At 37.5% G+C, this 19499-nt stretch overlaps 1 protein-coding gene across 2 annotated transcripts in view; it reads left to right on the top strand.

The window, feature by feature from the left end:
- Nucleotides 1-454: 454 nt before the first annotated feature.
- Nucleotides 455-19499, top strand: part of ABCD3 (ATP binding cassette subfamily D member 3) — an 82430-nt gene continuing 63385 nt past the window's right edge. For both annotated transcript variants that reach the window (XM_082676455.1, XM_082676456.1), the window contains exon 1: nucleotides 455-631. In XM_082676455.1, coding sequence (XP_082532581.1) covers nucleotides 522-631 — 110 coding nt within the window. In that variant the 5' untranslated portion in view covers nucleotides 455-521. The remainder of the gene's footprint in view (nucleotides 632-19499) is intronic.

Genomic DNA, 19499 nt, shown 5'->3' with positions numbered 1-19499 from the left:
GTGACGGGGCCGTTTCCCTTCTTCCTGGCTCCTTTAAGAGGGTGGTAACGGCCCATCCTGGAGGTGGAGTGGCATGTCCCACGAAGCCCCCGGCGCAGGCCAGGCCCGCTTTTCCAGTTCGTGTGAAAGCCTGCGCGTGTGTGCGCGCGGAGATGGGGGTAGGGGTGAGCTAGGGGCGACACACTGACCCAGCAGCAGCCAGGAGCAGCAGAAGCAGGCCCAGGGCCGTCTCCGAGCCCTCTTTCCCAGAGACCCTGCGAGGGTCCACGCGTGCGCAGAGCGCGTCCCGGGACCTTTCCGGCCTCCGTGGCGCCCGCGCGCGCTCCCCACGAGCCAAAGTCCGAGGTGGGCTCCGGCGCGCGGCCGGTGCGGCGGCGCGCGCCAGGGGGCGGTCCTGCGCGGCCGGCACTGCCCGCCCCCAGCGCGCTCCTCTCGTCCCAGTCTCCCCCGCGCTTCCTGCACTACGGTAGGCGCCGCCGTGTCCCCGTTCCTGTCCCCGTCTCGCTAGCAAAGGCTGTGCCATGGCGGCCTTCAGCAAGTACCTGACCGTGCGAAACTCCTCGCTGGCGGGGGCCGCGTTCCTGCTGCTTTGCCTGCTCCACAAGCGGCGCCGCGCCCTCGGCCTGCACGGGTAAGAAGGCCCGTGGCCGCGCCGCCTTCCCGGGCCCGAACGTGAGCTCCCCGCGCTCTCTTCTTCTTCGCCCGGCGGACGAGTGCCTTTGCCCCGCGAGGTCAAGCGGAGAGGGGGCCGGCTGCGGCCGCTGCCAGGCTCCAATGTCAGGATGTCCGGTGTCCCCGCGGCGCGGGCGTCCCCCGTGCTCCCTGCGCTCCGCCGGCCTGTCCGGCTGCTCACTCTGCCCCCGGGTGTGCGAATCTTTTTCCTGCGCTCGCTAGCAAACCCGTGCCTCTGCCCCGAGGCCGTCGCCCCTGATGTCCTCCCCTTTCTTGCATCAGCACCACCACCTCCTTTTTGCATCAACTTTATGGGTGTATTCTTGTTTTGCCATCTCATCTCCTGACAGACCGTGGATTTGCTTTGTGGACGTGTATATGTGATTTGAGGAAGGGGATTGGACTCACCAGGCTGGAGGCTGTTGTCTAAGTCATTGGATGAGTGAGGTTTGGCACGATTCCTTAGTAGTTGCTGTTGAAAGTCGCGAGGATGGTTTGTGTGAACTATCCTGGGTCCAGTTGGCAAAGTTGCTTTCTAAAGTGGTGTCCCCTTCGAGTTGGCCAGTGAACGCCCGAGCATTTCATCGGAAAAGCTGAATCGGTTCCGAGGTATTTGGAGGGCAAGGTTCGTTTCCCTGACTCGCAGGTGGAACGTGAAAGTGTGTTCTAGATAAGGATCCAGATCCCTTTTGATAATATTCCGCTGCTTCTCCCTCGAGAATTTTAATGTTTAAATTTAACTTTGGGAGATTGTAAGATTAGAGAAGGAAGAGAGAGAATTGAGTTACTGTTGTGGCGTTACAAGACATAATTTTTTATTTGCTGGGAGTCACTTTCCTTCAGCAAATGAATGAGAAAAGGCTACTTCCAACGCATTCTTGCTACTATTGGATATTTCATATTAAATCTTAGCATAGTGCTTTCATCCATTTTACTTCATTTCTTTGGGCAGGTACTGTTGCCTTCGGTTTTGACTTGCCTAATATATCTTATTAGTAGTAGATTTTGGACTAAAACACTGACAAGTGGCCTTCCTTCCCATGAAGTTCTTACTAACCTTCCCCTGGCTTCTTTATCTTATTAGTCTGAAGCAGTGGTCTTTCTTTTCCTTCCTAAATCTGCTTAACAAAGTTGAAAATGATTTGCTTCTTTGTCAGGACAGTACAGTACCTATTCACTTTTCCTCTCTTCAGTTTGCTTTTAAAATGATTTATTCTGGAAAATATAAACAAAATTTTCTGTTAGATTGTGTGCTTTCTGATCTCCCAGTTGCAAATGGAAGTTATTTATTATCTGGGAATATGCTGAATGCTATAAAATAACTTTGAATTACATTTTTACAGAGAAGTGTTTTAGTGCATAGAACAGGTGTTTTAGTATGGGAGAGGGGGATTTGAGGACAGCCCTAACAGCTCTGGCTTGCTTTTATGATTTTTTTAATTAAAAACTTTGTTTTATTGGAGTATTACATAGTTGTAGAAAAATACATATAAGTGTAGAGCTTGAAGGGTTTTCACAAATAGAACTCACTCATGTAATCATCACCGTCATCTGCACCCAGATAAAAATGTTATCAGCAACCCAGAAGCTCTTTTCAAGTCCCTTCCAGTCACAGCTAAAGTAGTTACTGATTAATAAGGCCATAGATTATTGAGCGAGGGAAATTTTAAATATAATCTAATGGGAAATAGTAGCAATAATAGCAAGATGGTATAATGCAATCAGTTTTATTAAATAATTTAAGTGTTTATTCATTATTATATAAAATGCTTTACAAACCTCTTTTTGAGAAACTTTGTAAACTTTTTGGGGGATTAAATTATGCAACAGTTAATTTACTGAACAAAAGATTGTTGTTAATCTTTTGCACTGGCAGTAGTGAGGAAAATCTTTATTTTACACATTAGTTTGTGGGAGGAGAGTGCAAATTATGAGCAGATAAGCATGATGTTTAAATTACTGAGGTAAAATGGTTGAATTACTATAAAACCATTAAGAATGGTGTCAAATCTATCTTTGTAGATAATATACTTCCATAATCATTTGGATATCTTTCAGTTGCTATCTTTGGCATCATAGTTTGAAGATGAGAAAATTCTAACTTTATATTTTACTGGCTTGTCGGGTGACTGTGGTAACAGGGCGAATTAATTTTACTATCTGGTGCCTAATGAAGGAACCTGTGAGTGCTTGACCTTTATTTGTCTATGCTATTGACAGTAGATTTGTCTTAGAAGATATTCCTTAGAACCAGATAGTTAATAAAGATAATAAAATCACTTTAAAAGTTACAGTGTCATTTTATTCCAGACATTGGGAGAATGAGTAATTTAATGTTCTGAATAATTTTTTAGTTACATATGATTTGACTGGGTGAAATTTACTTTTTATTATGGGAAATTGCACACACATTCAAAGTAAGCAGAATAATATAATGGACCTCCTATACACTTCACACAAGAAGTGCCGTTAACATCTTACCATTCTTGTTTCTTATAGCTCCTTGCTCTCCGCCCCTGATTTTTACAGATGTTTAGGTAAAATTTATATATATTGAGCTGTACACATCTTGTACTTCTTTAAAATAAATGGGTACGATAGTATAACACATCCCTTTCATAAATTAGAACATTTTCATCTCCCCAGAAAGTTCTCTTGTATTCATTCTACATGACCACCGTACTAACCTTTTTCACCCTAGTTTTGCTTAATCGTACATCTTATTTTGTTTATTATTTATATGGGGAACAGTGGAATCTTTTTACTCATGGATAAAGGAGACCATGTATTTCAGTGCAAAGGAAGTATTGAATGTTGTATTACTAGGTGCTATGGGATGGAGAGGTGTGTGTATGTGTGCGTGTGTGTTACACATACATTAAAAAAATACATGACATCTTTAAGTGTGAATTAGTTAAAAATGTAAGATGATGACAATGCAGTGTACAGACAATCATATATTAAAAATTCTGAGAAAGAAGAGATTAATGTGTTTGGGAAGAGTTAGGGAAGGTTTTATGAAGAATGTGAGCTAAGCCTAGAAAGAGGGTAGGAATGAATAACTGGAGATAAATTGAATGCCAGTAGCAGCCCTTATTAGATTTTTGTTGCATTTTATGGGAGGAAGAAGCTTGGTGGTACTCTTTCAGTTTAAACACAAATATAATCATGTTATTTCTTCATTAAAATCTTTCAGCTATTCTAAAATACAAAATTCTTAGCATGAGTGAATGATGTTCATGATCTGGTCCTTTGCTACTTCGACTCAGCCAGCCATATGGAATTAACACACTCTGAGTAGGACAGGCTCTGCCCAGCCGTTGCAGTCTTATTGTAATCACAGTCATCCCCACCACTTCTTCCCACCATCTGATGTTTATTTTCCTTCAAGACTCAGTTCAGTTAGCACTTTCCTGTCTTTTCCTGATCTCCATACTGATGTTGTTGTCCTCTGCTCTCAGGCTGCTCTAAGCATTCCCCTACTCTAGTTACCACTCTGTATGGTAGTTTATTTTCTTGGCTTCTACCTGCATCAGACTGTGAGTTTCTGGAGGACATGGACTGAGTCATCTTTAAATTCCTAGTTTGCACATGTCATAGGATAGACATTCAGTAAGTATTTATAGGGTGGACAAATGATGTAGGATAGTTGAAGAATTTTTTTTTGTTTTGTTTTTGCGGTACGCGGGCCTCTCACTGTTGTGGCCCCCGACGCGCAGGCTCAGCGGCCATGGCTCACGGGCCTAGCCGCTCCGCGGCATGTGGGATCTTCCCGGACCGGGGCATGAACCCGTGTCCCCTGCATCGGCAGGCAGGCGCTCAACCACTGCGCCACCAGGGAAGCCCATTTGAAGAATTTTTAAGGGTAATTGTCTGACAGGCAGTTGGAGATGGGGTACTAGTTCAAACATGAGTAAAGGCATTATCTTCAGAGAAGTGATAGTTGTGTACCTGAGATTATATAACAGGAACGGGGGGGTAGGGAGGGGTAGGAAATCAGTGGGCCAGTATTATAAGGCAGGGAAGAGACCAGTCTACATTGCCAAACTATTTTATAATCTTAATAAAACCAAACAAAGAACAAAAACAGAACAAAGCAGTTTTCTTTCTCTTCCCATGAATGCTTGTCAAAGTTCAGATTTCTCTTCCTGGATTTCAGAACCTTCCTTTATCTGGTCTCACCTTACCTGGCTAATCTTTTATTCCATTGCCTGCCAGTGACTACTCTCTGTTCCAAATAGGCCAGTTTCTGCACTGTTTTCTGAACAGGCCACACTCATTCCTGGCTTTGGAGCCTTATTCATGATATTAGCCATGCCTGGAATATCTCTTCCTGTATCCTCTGTTCTTCAATTCTTATCCTTTAAGGGTTACATCAGGGTCACCTTTTCCATGAAGTAATTTTAAACAACCCCTTTTTAATCTTATGAACCATGTATTTAGGTGCTTTTCTTTTTTCATCTATTAATTGTTTGACTGGGTATGATCTAGTTGTTAGCCATCGGAGTGTAGCCATGTCCACCAGCTTATGGGATCCTCCTTCGTCCTTTTTCAAATCCCCAATCTATAGATGGTAGGAATAACCAAATATTTTTGGAGAGTTTCAGGGAGCTTGTGTTTCTCTTAGTCATGCCTTACTTCTGTGCTTCTGCTCTATTTTAGAACGCACTTGTATGTTGTCTCTTGAGCCTGTCATTTTGGTATCTGCCTTGATTCCTCCAAAGCATCAGTCACAAAGCAGTATTTGTAGTAGAGCTTTACTGAAAATTTGGGAGTAGTGGCAGGGATTATATTGCAACATAGGGAACAGCTTAAAATGGAGAAGTTCTTTTATTTACAAGTTTCTTGTACATTCCCACTGTTGGAAATTTGTTGTCTGTTTTCCCCTGAGCCTCAGCCCTGTGGCCTGTTGCTGGGTCTTTTCTGTACCCCTTGGATGTTTCCATATCTCTAGCTTCTACTCCCTGTACTCTGTCCCCACTAACCTCCCTACAGCTTTCCTGCATACTGAATTCAGCTTTCCTTCTTGAGATCTGCCCCTTTCATATCAAGCTTTAGAAGGGGCTGGCTTCACTTTTCTCAGTTTCACAGGCCCACTGAATGTTCTGCAAAGTACAGGCGTGTGTCAGGTGAGGGGCTGGAGTTGCATGAGACCCTTAGGATGAACCATGAGTGGATGTTGTAGGGTTCATCGCCATATGGATCCTCAGAATAAAAAGGAGATGCTTAAGCAGCTATAGGTAAAGAAGGCCTTAAAGGATTTGCCAGGAAAAGCAGCTCTATACAGAAACCAACTGATGCAGGTCATGTTCTCAGAACTGTGCAGCTGTCTGTGGTATGCTGGGGGTAACTGGGTACTGACTTTTTAATTATTATAATTAAACTTCTCAGCTTTGGGCACATTAGCATCATTGGCCAGGCATTCCATTTTAGGGCTTTTGCAGTTGCTTTTCCCCTGCCTGGAATTCTCTTTCCCCATACATCCTCATTGTTTTCCCTCCCATTTTTCTTAGAGCTGTGGTTACTGTTTGTTTTAAATAACAATTTTTTTCTTGCTACACATGTAAATGTGTCCTGAAGTATATTATGAGCTCTTTAGGAGCCGGGCCCCTTCTATATGCATGGGTAAAGCAAGTCTTAGAAATTTATAAAAATAGTATCATCATTTTATAACCTGCTTTTGACAGTTAACAATAGAGTAGAAACATTAAAGACAATTTTAAGAAATTAAAAATCACGTACTTTGGTGTACAACAGACACTAACACAGTATTGTGAAGCAGTTATACGCCAATAAAGATCTATTAAAAATCATGCATAATGTCATCACCATAACACACATATTGTTTTATTTTTATTACCTTTTATTATTTATATGCATATATTTTTACACAGTTATATACATGGTTTGCTATTTTCGTTTAAAGCATAGACATCATTCCTGTGTTTCTACATGAACCTCATTACTATATTTTAAAAGAAATACATAAATACTCCTTTGTGTGACTATATCATAATTTATTTTACCCTTAAATATTTGGTATCTAGATTGCTTCTGTAATTTTTACAGATAATACTGTGTGTGTTTGTGAGTGAACATTTCTGTCTCTGCTGAATTATTTCCTTGGAATAAATTGCCAGAATTAGGATTAATGAATGAAGGTTATAAGCTTTCTTTAGTTTTTGTGGAAAAGGAAAACATAAACATTCTGGAGCTACACAAATTCCACATATTACTTTTTAAGAATCGTGCCATAGAGTACTATGAATGAGTGCTAATTTAATTCTCTAATCATCATTAAGGGATGTTTGAATTTTTTTGGAGGGGGAACTACTTTAGAGATGTAAAATAATGTTTCAGGATTATTTTAATTTCCAAGAATGCATATTTTTATATGCAGAAACCTGTCTTTATTATGGAGGCACTCAGCATAGTATAAAACATGGTCTTTGGTGTTAGATATGGGTTCAGGTTTTTATTCAGCCATCTGCTAGACCTGTGATCTTGGTCAATTTACTCAGCCTCTTTCAGCCTCAGTTTTCTCATCTGTAGAACAGGGATAATAGTATTTACTTAATCAGTAGTTGTGAGGATCAAATGAGAAAATGTCCTAACTCAATAGCTGGAACAAAGCTCAGTAAATAGAAGATAGCTTTAGCTTTCCCTGTGCTTGCCAAAGGACAGCAAAACATCCCATTGTTATGTACTCAGTAATTATTGAGCCTTCATAAAAATTTCCTCAAATATGCCCACCAAAATCTCCCTAAAGAAACCTTTCAAATTGATAGACTCATTCAGAGTTGGAAAGTATTTGTTACTTTTATGTGACATGGTTTCAGTCCTCTGTTTTTTCAGTTGTTGCTTCCTGAATATGATACTCTATTTCTCCACCCCTTAAAGGGAGGTCTGAAACTGAATTCATTATTCTAAGTGTGGTCTGACTGACAGAGTGGAGTGGGCTGTTACCTGCTTTGTAAATCCAAAACTTTTGTTAAAATAGGTGAGGTTACGTTCATTTTTGTGACAGTCAGTATTCTTCACTCATATTTTAGCTTGCACAATTGTTTTCCCTTCCTTTCCCCTTCTTAGCTTGCTGTGTTTGATTTTTTTTTTTTTAAACCTGGGTGTGAGTATTTACAACTTATCTTTGTTTGGGCACATCACTTTCTCCTAAATTTTTTTTCATCATGCACATTAAAAAAAAATTATTGGAGTATAGTTGCTTTACAATGTTGTGTTAGTTTCTACTGTATAGCAAAGCGAATCAGCTATACATATACATATATCCCCTCTTTTTTGGGTTTCCTTCCCATTTAGGTCACCTCAGACATTGAGTAGAGTTCCCTGTGCTATACAGTAGATCCTGCACATTTAATTAGTATTCTTTCTGTATATTTTTTCAATAAGTTATCGGACAGGACTAAGTATAGAACAATGTATTTATGTCACTATAACCTTTCTTTTAAATGATACCTTTTGGGGGTTGTATTGGTTCTCATCTTTAACTTACCTGGTACCTTTTCACACCTTTCCTTCTGGTGATATTTGGCACTCTGACGGTCGGGCTAGGCATTTGATCCATACTGGGCCAGTCAGAATCCTTCCTCCTCTGTGATGTTTCTGCTATGGAGTCAGTGGGAAATGGTCTTCCTTTTTCGGTCATGGATGATGAATATCACCACCTTCTAATCTGTTGCAATAAAATATAAACTGGAATTATTATTATTATTATTTTATTGGCCTCACCACGCAGCTTGCAGGATCTTAGTTCCCTGACCAGGGATTGAGCCCATGCCCACTGCAGTGGAAGCATGGAGTCAGTCCTAACCATTGGACTCCCAGGGAATTCCCTAAACTGGAGTTACGAAGAAGAGAGATAGGCGCTCTTTATAATTTTCTTTAGAGTTATATGTGGCAAATTAAATTTTATGCAAAATGGGTACTGTATTTCCCTATTGTTATTTGTTTTGGAGTGATTTTTTTTACAGAATGTTAGAGTTTTTATAAATGACATTTGTAGTCATTTCTACAAAAAATTAGACATAAGGCACTTGCTTAAGAATATGGCTTTTATCATAACATTCTTTTTATGAGGAAATAACTTTTGTTTTAGGCATCTCTTTTAAGAATATAACCTTCCATAAGCATTAGGATAAAATGGTCTGGATAACTGATGGTTGCACTCTTCATTGGGAACTATTATGCATATTAAGATAGTTTGAAGCCTTGCTAGATAAAACTAGTGAGTGTGGTAAAGGTGTTTTTTTTAAAAAAACATGCATTTGTTGTTTGGCTAATTAGCAGTCCTGAATGATTGCAATTAAATTAATAAAGTATAAAATTGAAAATAAAGCTCATCAAAGCATTCAGCTAATTTGATATCTGTGAATAGACGTAACAATCTCACATACCACTGTAATGGCACCATAATAATAGACATAAACATGGGTTGTATGATTTACTCTCTGCTTAAGAAGTTATTGGCATTAATTTAGTGCCAATAGTTATCTGTTGGCATTAAAAATAAATGTACTATGTGGAATGAGGCAGCTTCTCTAGGTAAATCATAATTTGGTTATTTAATCAGCGTACTGTGTCTGTAGGTCACTGCATGTCGCTATTTAAAACATTTACACTTTCATAAACCTATGAAGTAAGCAACGAGACACATAGTGTCTCCTCAGAAGGAAAAAGTATGGTCCTATAAATTTATCATACTTTAGTGAGTAGGACGTTCTTACATTTCAGCTTCTCTGAAATTAGGATGCAATTTACAGCCGACGCATCTTAGCTTTGATTAATATGGTATTGGCATATTGTTACATTTCCGTTTTACTGTGCATGTTTTTAATTTGCTTATAAAAATGCTTCTTGGTAATTTACATCAAACTCAATCTTCTGACTCCATATTCAGTGTTACTGTCATTCTTTCTTCATTATATCTTAGAGGTTAACTGAAGTTAACTTAAGTTGAGGTAGAATCAGATCTTTTCCTCATTCCAGAGCAAGGACTGGAGGAAGTAGGGTGGCATGGGAATCAATGAACCACTCAAAGAAAGGGACCCAAAGATCATGCACTAACTCACAAAACATCTCGTGCTTGCTACATGTCAGATGCTGGGTTTATAGAGATGAAAAAAAGGTCCTATTCTCGAGCGTTGGGGGATATGATACAAGTCTGTACCTTCATTCAACATTTAGTGCTAGGTGCTGAGAACGCACAGTAGTGAATAAGAGTAGGTCTGTTTCCTAGATGGATCCCGTAGTGAGAGAAGACAGAACCCATTTCATTTTAGTTTTGTATTGGGCACTTGGGAAGATTAAAAATTAAATTAGGCAAGATTTTTGCTGTTAAGAAACCCACAGACTATTAAAAGAGGGAATCCTGTGTCTGGACATTTCACACCAAATTTCTAGTTAAAAAAAGAAACTCCTGGTATATTTTATTTAAAATATTATTCTCCATTTACCTGTGATACAATTTTGTTGCATCAGGAAATTAGATTTAAGGTGTTTTCAACTATGGTATTCATTTTCTTTCCCCTGCAGTAATGCCCAAGATGTGTTTAGTAAAACAGTGGAGGCACTGTGGGAGGCAAGTGTAGGACAGAATCAATGAAATGATCCCATTTTTAACGTATCAGATAATTTCCAATTTAACTATTGATGAATGAATACATTTCTCTCTGTATTTTATCACCGGCTCAACAAAATAGCTACTTCCCCTTACTTCAGTGAAGAAACTTTCAATGTGGAAGGAAATACAATGTTTATCCAGTACATTCTATTGAATGCTTCTTGTATGTCTCTAAGCTAGGCATTGAGATACCAAATTGATGAACATTATTTCTAGAACATTATTTCTAACCCCTGGAAATACAAATATATAGAAAAGTCGTACAAGTCAGTGTGACTAGACCTGTGGTCTAATAATAATTCTGTGGGAGGGAGCACTGAATTGGGAATGTTTGATTGTTTTGGTTGTTACCTGGGGAGGTTTCACTTTTGTGCCTGATCTTAAGAGATAAGGCGTAAAAGGCATTCTAGGTAGAGAAAGTAGCATGAGCAAAGGATGGCGTTAGTGGAGTTATGATTTGAGAAGAAGGGACTGCAAAGACATGAAGCTGGTAACCTTACTATTAACTATTTATTGAGCACTTGCCATATTATAGGTTCTAAATACTTTGCATTTACTCCTGACAACAGTCGTTTGAGATAGTTGTTTTATTATCTTTATTTTATCGGTGAGTAATCAGAAAGGTAAAAATGGTACCTGATTATAAGAGTTCTTACGTTTGAATTAGCCATATGGAGGGTAAAAGACAGAATAAAACATTTTTATCAGATCCTTCAGATATACTTAGGTTTGTAACCAAGCAAGGCCTCATTCGCCCCTGGACAGAAAGCCAAACTCTTGACAGCAGGTGTTTTCAGCAAAGTAAGGGTTTATTACACGGCGCCAAGCAAGAGAGAGAGACAAGCTTCAGATCCACTCCATCTTGGTCTTTGAGTTAGGGATTTTTTTTTTAAGGGGAAGAACGAAAGCTGGGACTAATCATCATCTTGTGACATTTCTTCATCATAGTTTCGGGAGTCGGGATGTTCTGGTTTATGAGGCTCAGACCAGGTGGTCCGTGGCTTGGGGGTCCATCAGCTCATCTTGCCCTGGAGAAACAACCTGGGTTTGTATGTTAATGATGATATACATAATAGGAATTTTAGTACATTAACGATGTTATCGACAGTAGCAGTCTTCGTCCTCTGACTCTGGTTGATTAGTGTTCAGTTAGCACAGGATTGAGGTCAGAGGGGACAAAAAAGGGAATAAAGAATTGGATAGAGAGAGTAATCATAGACTCAGTAAGGGAACTCGGTTTCAGATTCAGAAGAACAGTCAAGAATCATTCAGGGGCTAAGAAAAAATGTTAAATTCAAAGTTATGTTAATTGTTAGATTAACAATTTTATTGTGGTATATTAATTTTAAAATATAGTCATGGTGAAATACTCTTAAGATTTTTAAAACATTTTTATTGTATATTATACAGCAAATATAGAAAAGTGCATAAAACATGTATATAAATTAATGACTTTTTTTGTAACTGCCACCCAGGTCAAGAAATATCTTTGCCATCTACCCAGAAGCCACATGCCCCTTCCCAGTCACAGCCCCTTCTCTGTACTATCCTGACTTCTATAGTAATTACATTTTTGCATTTCTTTATAATTTTATCACCCAAAGGTGCGCTCCTAAGCAGTATAATTCAGATGTGTTTGTGGGATTTTTTGTTCAGGTCTCTCTTAATCTATGAGTCTGCATGCCATTTCTCTTTCCCCTTTGTTATAGTTTATTTGTTGAAGCAACCAGGTGTTTTCACCTATACATATTCTGTAATTTGGATTATGCCAGTTGTATAATTTTTCTTCATTCTCTATTTCCTGTAAATTGCTAGTTGGATCTAAAGTTTAGATTTTGTTTTTATTTTTTGGACAAGAATGCTTCCTAGGTGTTGATGTGGTATACTCTCTGTCACAAGGTATATAAGGTCTGGTGGTTTCTTTTTGTGATTTGAGCAGCCACTGATATTTGATACCTAGAACAGTGAGTTTATTAGGTCTTACAAAATGATGATATTTGAATTCGGTTATTACTTCATTTATAAGGTGGAATGCTTCTGTAAAAAGGAAGTTTTCTTCATCTATTTGGTTCCCCAGTGGTACAGTTCAGTTAGGAAAGGCAGGATGGATGTTTGCTTCTTTATTATACATCAGTTTCTTGTTATTCTCTGGAGGTGACCAATGAATTCTTCTTAAGTGTCATTATGAACCTAATGATTCACTACTTGTAAATAAGTAGTTAATGCTCTCTTATAGATGCTTTGGAGGAACCTTTATGAATGCAGTGAATCTTATAAAAATATGAAATGTGCCTCAGGTATCAACTCTTGCATTGGTTTTATTTCTATTTAAATTTTAGAATGAGCATGTTGGGATTTTGATGAGGATTTCATCTAATTTATAGATTAATTTCTAAAATTGGTTATAGTGCCCTTTTTTTTTTGATCAATCTTGCCATGAGTTTGTAAGGTGTCAATTTTTTTAAAAATCTGACTTTCAGTTTTGCTTTACCTCTGTTGAGTGTCTTTTATTTCATTTTTATTTGCTTTTATCTGTATTCTTTTATTCTTTATACTTCAGTTAATTTTGTTCTTTTTCTAATGTTCGCATAGATGATGAATTTTCTGTCTTTTCTAATGTATTCGTTTAAGGTTATAAAGTTCCCTAAGCACTGTTTAGTTGCATCCCACAGTTTTTTTGATATGTAAACTCTTATGTTGTAAACATATCATTTGATATGTATATCATTCGTTTCAAATATTTTAAAAATTTCTTTGACCCATGACTTTTCACAAACCAAAGCGAATCTCTTTATTTATGTCAGTTACCTATTGTTGTATAACAAACCACCCCAACAGTTATTTTTCCCCCTTATTTCTATGGATGGCTGGGTAGTTCCTTTGCTTGTTTTGTTTGGGTTCCCTTATGAGGAACCCAGTAGAGGATTGGCTGCACTGGAAGGTTCATATCTGGTAGTTGGTGCTGGCTGGTGGCTGGGATGCCTTGATTTTCATCTAAGTGACTATATCATTCAGTAGGCTATACCAGTTCCTTACATGGTGGTCTCAGGTCAGCATTCCAAGAAGCCAGGGTGAAAGCAGAAAGGCTTCCACCCATTCTGTTGGCTAGAGCAAGTCACAAGCCTGGCCCAGATTCAAGGGTGGGAAAAAAGATTCCTCCTTTTTAGGAATTTGTCTCAGTATTTAATATACCAGAAATTCAAAACATTTGGGAATTTTTCTTGTATTTTTCTTTTTGCTGTTAATTACCAGCATAATTGCTTTGTGGTTAGAGTATTGATTTTTTTCCTCATTTTATTTTTAGCTCTTTTAGTTGTTTGGAAGTTATTCTCTATATAAATTTTTTTTTTTTAATTTTACTGGTTACCCTAGAAATTTTGCCATCTGTTTACCTTTTCAAGTCTAAATATTAATCAATAAGAAATACTTCATAATTCTCCCAGGCAGTAAAAGGACTTCAGAGCAGTGACCCCATTAACTTTTCCTCCTTATTTAGATGCATTTGTTGTGGGTTTTTTTTTTTAGTACTATAAGACATTATTATTATTGTTTTATATAATATTTACTTAGAGTTATATATTTACCACATTCTTTGCTTTCCATTCCTTCTTGCAATCTATACCTTTCAACTGAGATCAACCCTCCTCTCCCCCATAATATGTCCTTTATAAATTTCTTTAGTACAAGTCTGCTGATGATGAACCCTCTCCATATTGCCAGGGAATGTGTTTATTTGCCTTCTTTCATGTAAGTGTCTTTTTTCCTGAATGTTTAATTCTAGATTGGCAGTAATGGTTAGGTGTGGATTTATTTTTTATCTGTCTTGCTTAGAATTCACTGGGCCTTTTAATTTTTGTGGATTGGTGTCTTTCTTCGATTTTGGAATATTCTCGGCCATTACCTATGCCTCATTTTCTTTCTTTATTCTTCCTGGACACCAACTGAGATAGTCTTATTGTAACCACTGTCTCTTATTTCTTTGTTTGCTGTCTTTTTGTTTTCTCCTTGCTATACTCTGTATAGTCAATTCTGACTTAGCTGCTAGATTATTAATTTTCTCTTCAGCTGTGTGAAATCTGTTAAACCTATTGATTAAATATTTAATTTTAATTGTATTTTTATTTTTAAGAATTCCATTTGGTTTTCTTAAGTCTGTGTAGCTTTTTATTATTTTCTTATCTTGGTAGATACTTTGTTTTATTTTATCTGTTTATTTCTTTAAATATCGTCTGCATTGTTTTATAGGGTATGTTTGGAAATGCCAACATCTGAAATCTTTTTGGGTCTGCTCCTGTTTTCTGTCATTTCTACTGGTTCTTGGTTATGGAGTGTAGTTTCCTATGTGCTTGGTTATTTTTGATTATGGTCTAGACATTTTATTTAAAATTACTTGGAATAATTTTGAGGCTTATAGTAAACATACTTTCATTTTAAGAGGAAAGTTTACTTGTTAAAGTACCTGGGAGCAGTATCAGTCAGGGAAGAACTTAAACCAAGTTTCTTAAGAGCACATACTAAAATTTTTAGTACAGTAGCTTAATAAACAGGTGTAAGACTCACATTTCAGATTTCATATTTTTGTTTCCCAAAGGAGTTATATCATTGTATAGTCACAGTATTGTCATGTTAATTCCTTTCAAATCAACATCTCCACTCTTGAACTTCAAATCTAAACTTAAAAAAAAAATCTTCTGGACAATTCCATATCGTTATCTTATTGGAACCTGAAATTTAACACATTTATAATGAGTCCAATTATTATTTCCCTGCATGCTTCTACTGTTATTCTTTATTATGGTAAATGGAATGACTGTCCTCGGGTCGCTTAGGGTGCAAGCTGCGAGACCTGAGGAAAAATGATCTTTGCCTTTCAGGGCATAAGTTTGGAGCGGAAGGTTTCTAATACCTCCTGTATCTTTTTACATAGTTCTTTAAGTCTTTGCTCTTCTCCTCTCATTTCCATATTCAGTTAGGTCTTAGCTCTTATCTATTCTCTCACCCTGTTATTTCTAGCAATTTTGTTTCATCTTTCTATTTCCATAGCCACCACCTTTGTTCACATCTTCATCATTTCTGGGCCCTGATTGACCTTGGTTGTGTGCGTGCACATGTGTGCCCACACACACACACACACACAGCTATATTTGATATGGCTAAGGACTTGAACTGGGGGACAATAGAAATGATAAGGAACCTACTTAGAAAGCAGGTGAGAAAATTGTTAGTTTACATGAGAAATTTTGATAGCCTGAACTGAAGTCGTTGCAATAGAGGAAAAGGAGAGCATAGAGAGAGATTGGATAGGGAGAGTATGAGAAAGGGAGAATATCTAAGAATAATTCCCAAGTTTGTGGCTTAGGTGATTGGATAGAAGAAGGTATATTCACTGAGTTAGGGCCCAGCTCAGGATGAGAAGGTGGAAAGGTAGATTTGGGGTGGAAAGGTAAGTTCAGACATAGAATGCATGTTGAGTTTAAAATGATTTCAGTAGATCCAGGTACAGATACCTTATTTAAAAAAATAGATTATTCAAGTCAGGAGCTTAGGAAAGATGAGGGAGCTAGAGATTTGGGGAGTCATTAGAGAATGGTGATAGCTGATATCATGGTTTTGACCGAGGTGTTCTAATGTAGTATCTCTAGGGCCTAGAGATAATGGATCTAATGATTCATTCTTCAGGGTCCTAAAGTTCTATGAGAATTTTCTAACTTTGTGTTTTCATCTTGGTGATAAATTATAAATAAATTAGTATAAGCACATTCTGGATCGTCTGAATGACTACCATAGTATTGCAGATTTTTGTACCCGTATTTGTGTTTGAATTGTTGCTTAAGTGACCATCAAAAGAGACCACATGTATGGTAGACAAATCTGCTGCATTAGAACTTACATCAGGCTGAAGTGTAGTAATGTAAAACTAAGAAAATCATCTTCAACCTTAGTATTCATACTGAATTATTTTGCTATTAAATTTTTCTTTTGTAGTGATAATTACGGGTGAAAGGTGTTTTCATAGAATTTCTAAGTAACTGAAATCTTATAATGAAGCTTTGGTTTGAAATCATGAAAAAGACGTAGAGCAATTGAGTAGTGTATTACTTTGTCACAAACTGATAAAAGAACATAGGGCTGACATGTAGATTATGTGTTTACACCAAGTGAAGGCCTCATAAGATGTCATGGTATACTCTGAATAAGGTATTTCATGGTAGCTTGAAGAGAGAAAAGTGATGGGAGAGCCGACTGATCATGTGGCCCATTGTGGGTGTGTGTATATATATGTATTGTGGGTGGATATGTGTGTATATATGTATGTATGTATATGTATGTTATATATATATGCAAATTATATTTTTGTGAGCAGTTACATTGCATGGATCGCCATTTGTTTCTATAAATACCAATTTGTAACACTTATTATTAGTAGTATTATTAGCAGTAAGTTCTATGACATTTTCACTGAGTATTTTAATTTTTAGAATTTTGTTTTGGGGTGTACTAATAAATTGATTATCCCATCAACATTAATGAAGCAGTGATTTAAAGCCAGTTCATTGTTTACCGAAGAAAAATAATGAAGATTATTTAAAAATCTTGGCTATTAACTGGAACATATAACACATAAATAATTCCTTCTACTCTTTTACCCCAGCACTGGTGATTAGTTGTAGCAATGTTATCTCACCTATCACTTTAAATGAATGTTGATTCCATTTTTATTGGCTTTAAAATTTTTGTTAGTTTTTAAGTGATAAATTTTATTTTGTGGTTGTAGAAGAGCTGTAAACAAAAGGAATGTATACAGTTGACCCTTGAACAACATGTTTTTGAACTGCGAGGGTCCACTTATGTGTGGATTTTTTTCACTAAATACGTACTTCCATACTATATGATCCATGGTTGGTTGAATCCAAGGATCTGGAGTCTCGGATACGAGGGCCTACTGTATAGTTACAGGTGAATTTTCAACAGCAGTGAGGGTCAGTGCTCCTAAGTCTTCATGTTTAAGGGTCAATTAACTTAATTTTATGCTTATACATTTTTTAAAAATTTATTTATTTATTTTTGGCTGTGTTGGGTCTTCGTCGCTGCACGCGGGCCCCCCCTAGTTGAGGCAAGTGGGGGCTACTCTCCGTTGCGGTGTGTGGGCTTCCAATTGCGGTGGCCTCTCCCGTTGTGGAGCACAGGCTCTAGGTGCATGGGCTTCAGTAGTTTTGGCGCCTGGGCTTCAGCAATTGTGTCTCGTGGTCTCTAGGGCGCAGGCTCAGTGGTGCATAGGCTTAGCTGCTCTGCGGCATGGGGGATCCTCCTGGACCAGGGCTTGAACCCGTGACTTCTGCATTGGCAGGCGGATTCCTAACCACTGCACCACCAAGGAAGCCCGCTTCTACATATTTAAGGAAGCACCAAATTAAGTCAACGCTGGGGTCTGTAAGAATTTTTTTTTCCTTCAGGAGAGGTTCATATATTATCTGAAGTCCAGGAAACACTGGCCTAGAAAAATGAACTAAGTGAGAAATTTTAGGGTCAGAATTATTGTTCTGGATAACAAAACTCTGATCAAAGTTTTCAGAATTGTTTTCTTTTTTTTTTTTACTTAGTCTGAAAGTTATCTGAAAACTTCTCTTTTAATTTTTGTCAATTTCTTTTTCCTAGTCTCATAGTTTGTTGGGGGAAATTTCTGCTTATTGGTTTTACATATTTTGTTGGCATTATTAAGGAATAGTTAATTCCATCTCCTTCTCCCTCACCCCTCCAACAATAAAGAACAAAGAAAATGTACTTTTCTATTGTGTTCTTAAGAAAAAGTCTCCCCTAGGTTTTGGTCATCTTTTTCTTTTATAGTTTTATTGAAGCTTTACTGATGTACAATAAACTGCTTATGTTTAAAATACACAACTTAATGAGTGTTGACATGTAAGCACCTGTGAAACCATCACACCCATCAAGATAGCAAACATTTCCATCACTCCAGAGATCCCTCATGCCCCTTTGTAGTCAATCTTCTCCCTTGCACCAGCCTGAAGCGACCACTGACCTGCTTTCTATAACTGTAGATTAGATATGACTGCTCTAGAATTTCATGTTAAGTGGGATCTATACTATGTACATTTTTGTCTAGCTACTTTTAGTCGGCATAATGATTTTGAGATTCATCCATGTTGCGTGCATCAATAGGTTTTTTTTTTAATTGTTGAGTACATTTTATGGAAATACCTACAATTTTTTAAATCCATTCACTTGTAGATGAACATTTGGATGTTTCCAGGTTTTGGCTATTAAAAATAAAGCAGCTATGAATATGTATATAAGTTTTATGGAAATATGCTTTTATTTTCCTTGAGTAGATACTTAGTAGTGGAATGGCTGGCTTGTATGGTAGGTGTATGTTTAACTTTTTAAGAAACTGTTTTCCAAAGTGATTGTACCATTTTATATTCCCATCAGCAGTATAAGAAAATTCCAGTTGCTCCACATCCTTGATAACACTTGCTGTGATCAGTCTTTGTAATCTTAGCCATTCTAGTGGATGTGTGTAGTGGTTTCTCATTGTGGTTTTAATTTGAGTTTCCCTAAGAACTAATGATTTGGAGCATGTTTCCTTGTGTTTATTTTCCATCCATACATTTTCTTTGGCAAAGTGTCTGTTTAAATCTTTAAATGAATTGCCACCTTATTTGATTATAAGAGTCTGTTATGTATTCTGAATACAAGTTTTTTCTTGGGTATGTATTTTGCATATATGTTCTTCCAGTTGGTGGCTTGTCTTAATTTTCTTAGTAGTATATTTTGAGAAACAAACATTTAGAATTTTGATAAATTCTAGTTTATTGATTTTTTTTTTCTGTGTGTAGTTTGTACTTTGTTCTATTTAACAAGTCTTTAACTCAAGATTACTGAGATCTTCTGTTTTCTTCTAGAAATTTTGTAGTTTTAGCTCTTACATTTAGGTCTCTGTTTCATTACAGGTTAATTTTTGTATATGGTGTGCAATAACATCTGAGGTTCCTTTTGATTTTTTTTGCATATGTCTGTCCAGTTGATCCAGTACCATTTGTTAAAAGATTATACTTTCCTCATTGAGTTGCCATTGGCACTTTTGTCTTATATCAATGGACCTTATATGTGTAGGTCTACTTTGGACTTTTCTGTTTCTTTGATCTCTGTTTATACTCCAGTATCAAACTCT

This window comes from Grampus griseus (assembly GCF_964374135.1).
Source record: "Grampus griseus genome assembly, chromosome: 1".
Lineage (NCBI taxonomy): Eukaryota > Metazoa > Chordata > Mammalia > Artiodactyla > Delphinidae > Grampus > Grampus griseus.
The sequence above is the reverse complement of the archived record's forward strand: the minus strand, read 5'-3'. Positions and strand labels throughout refer to the sequence as shown.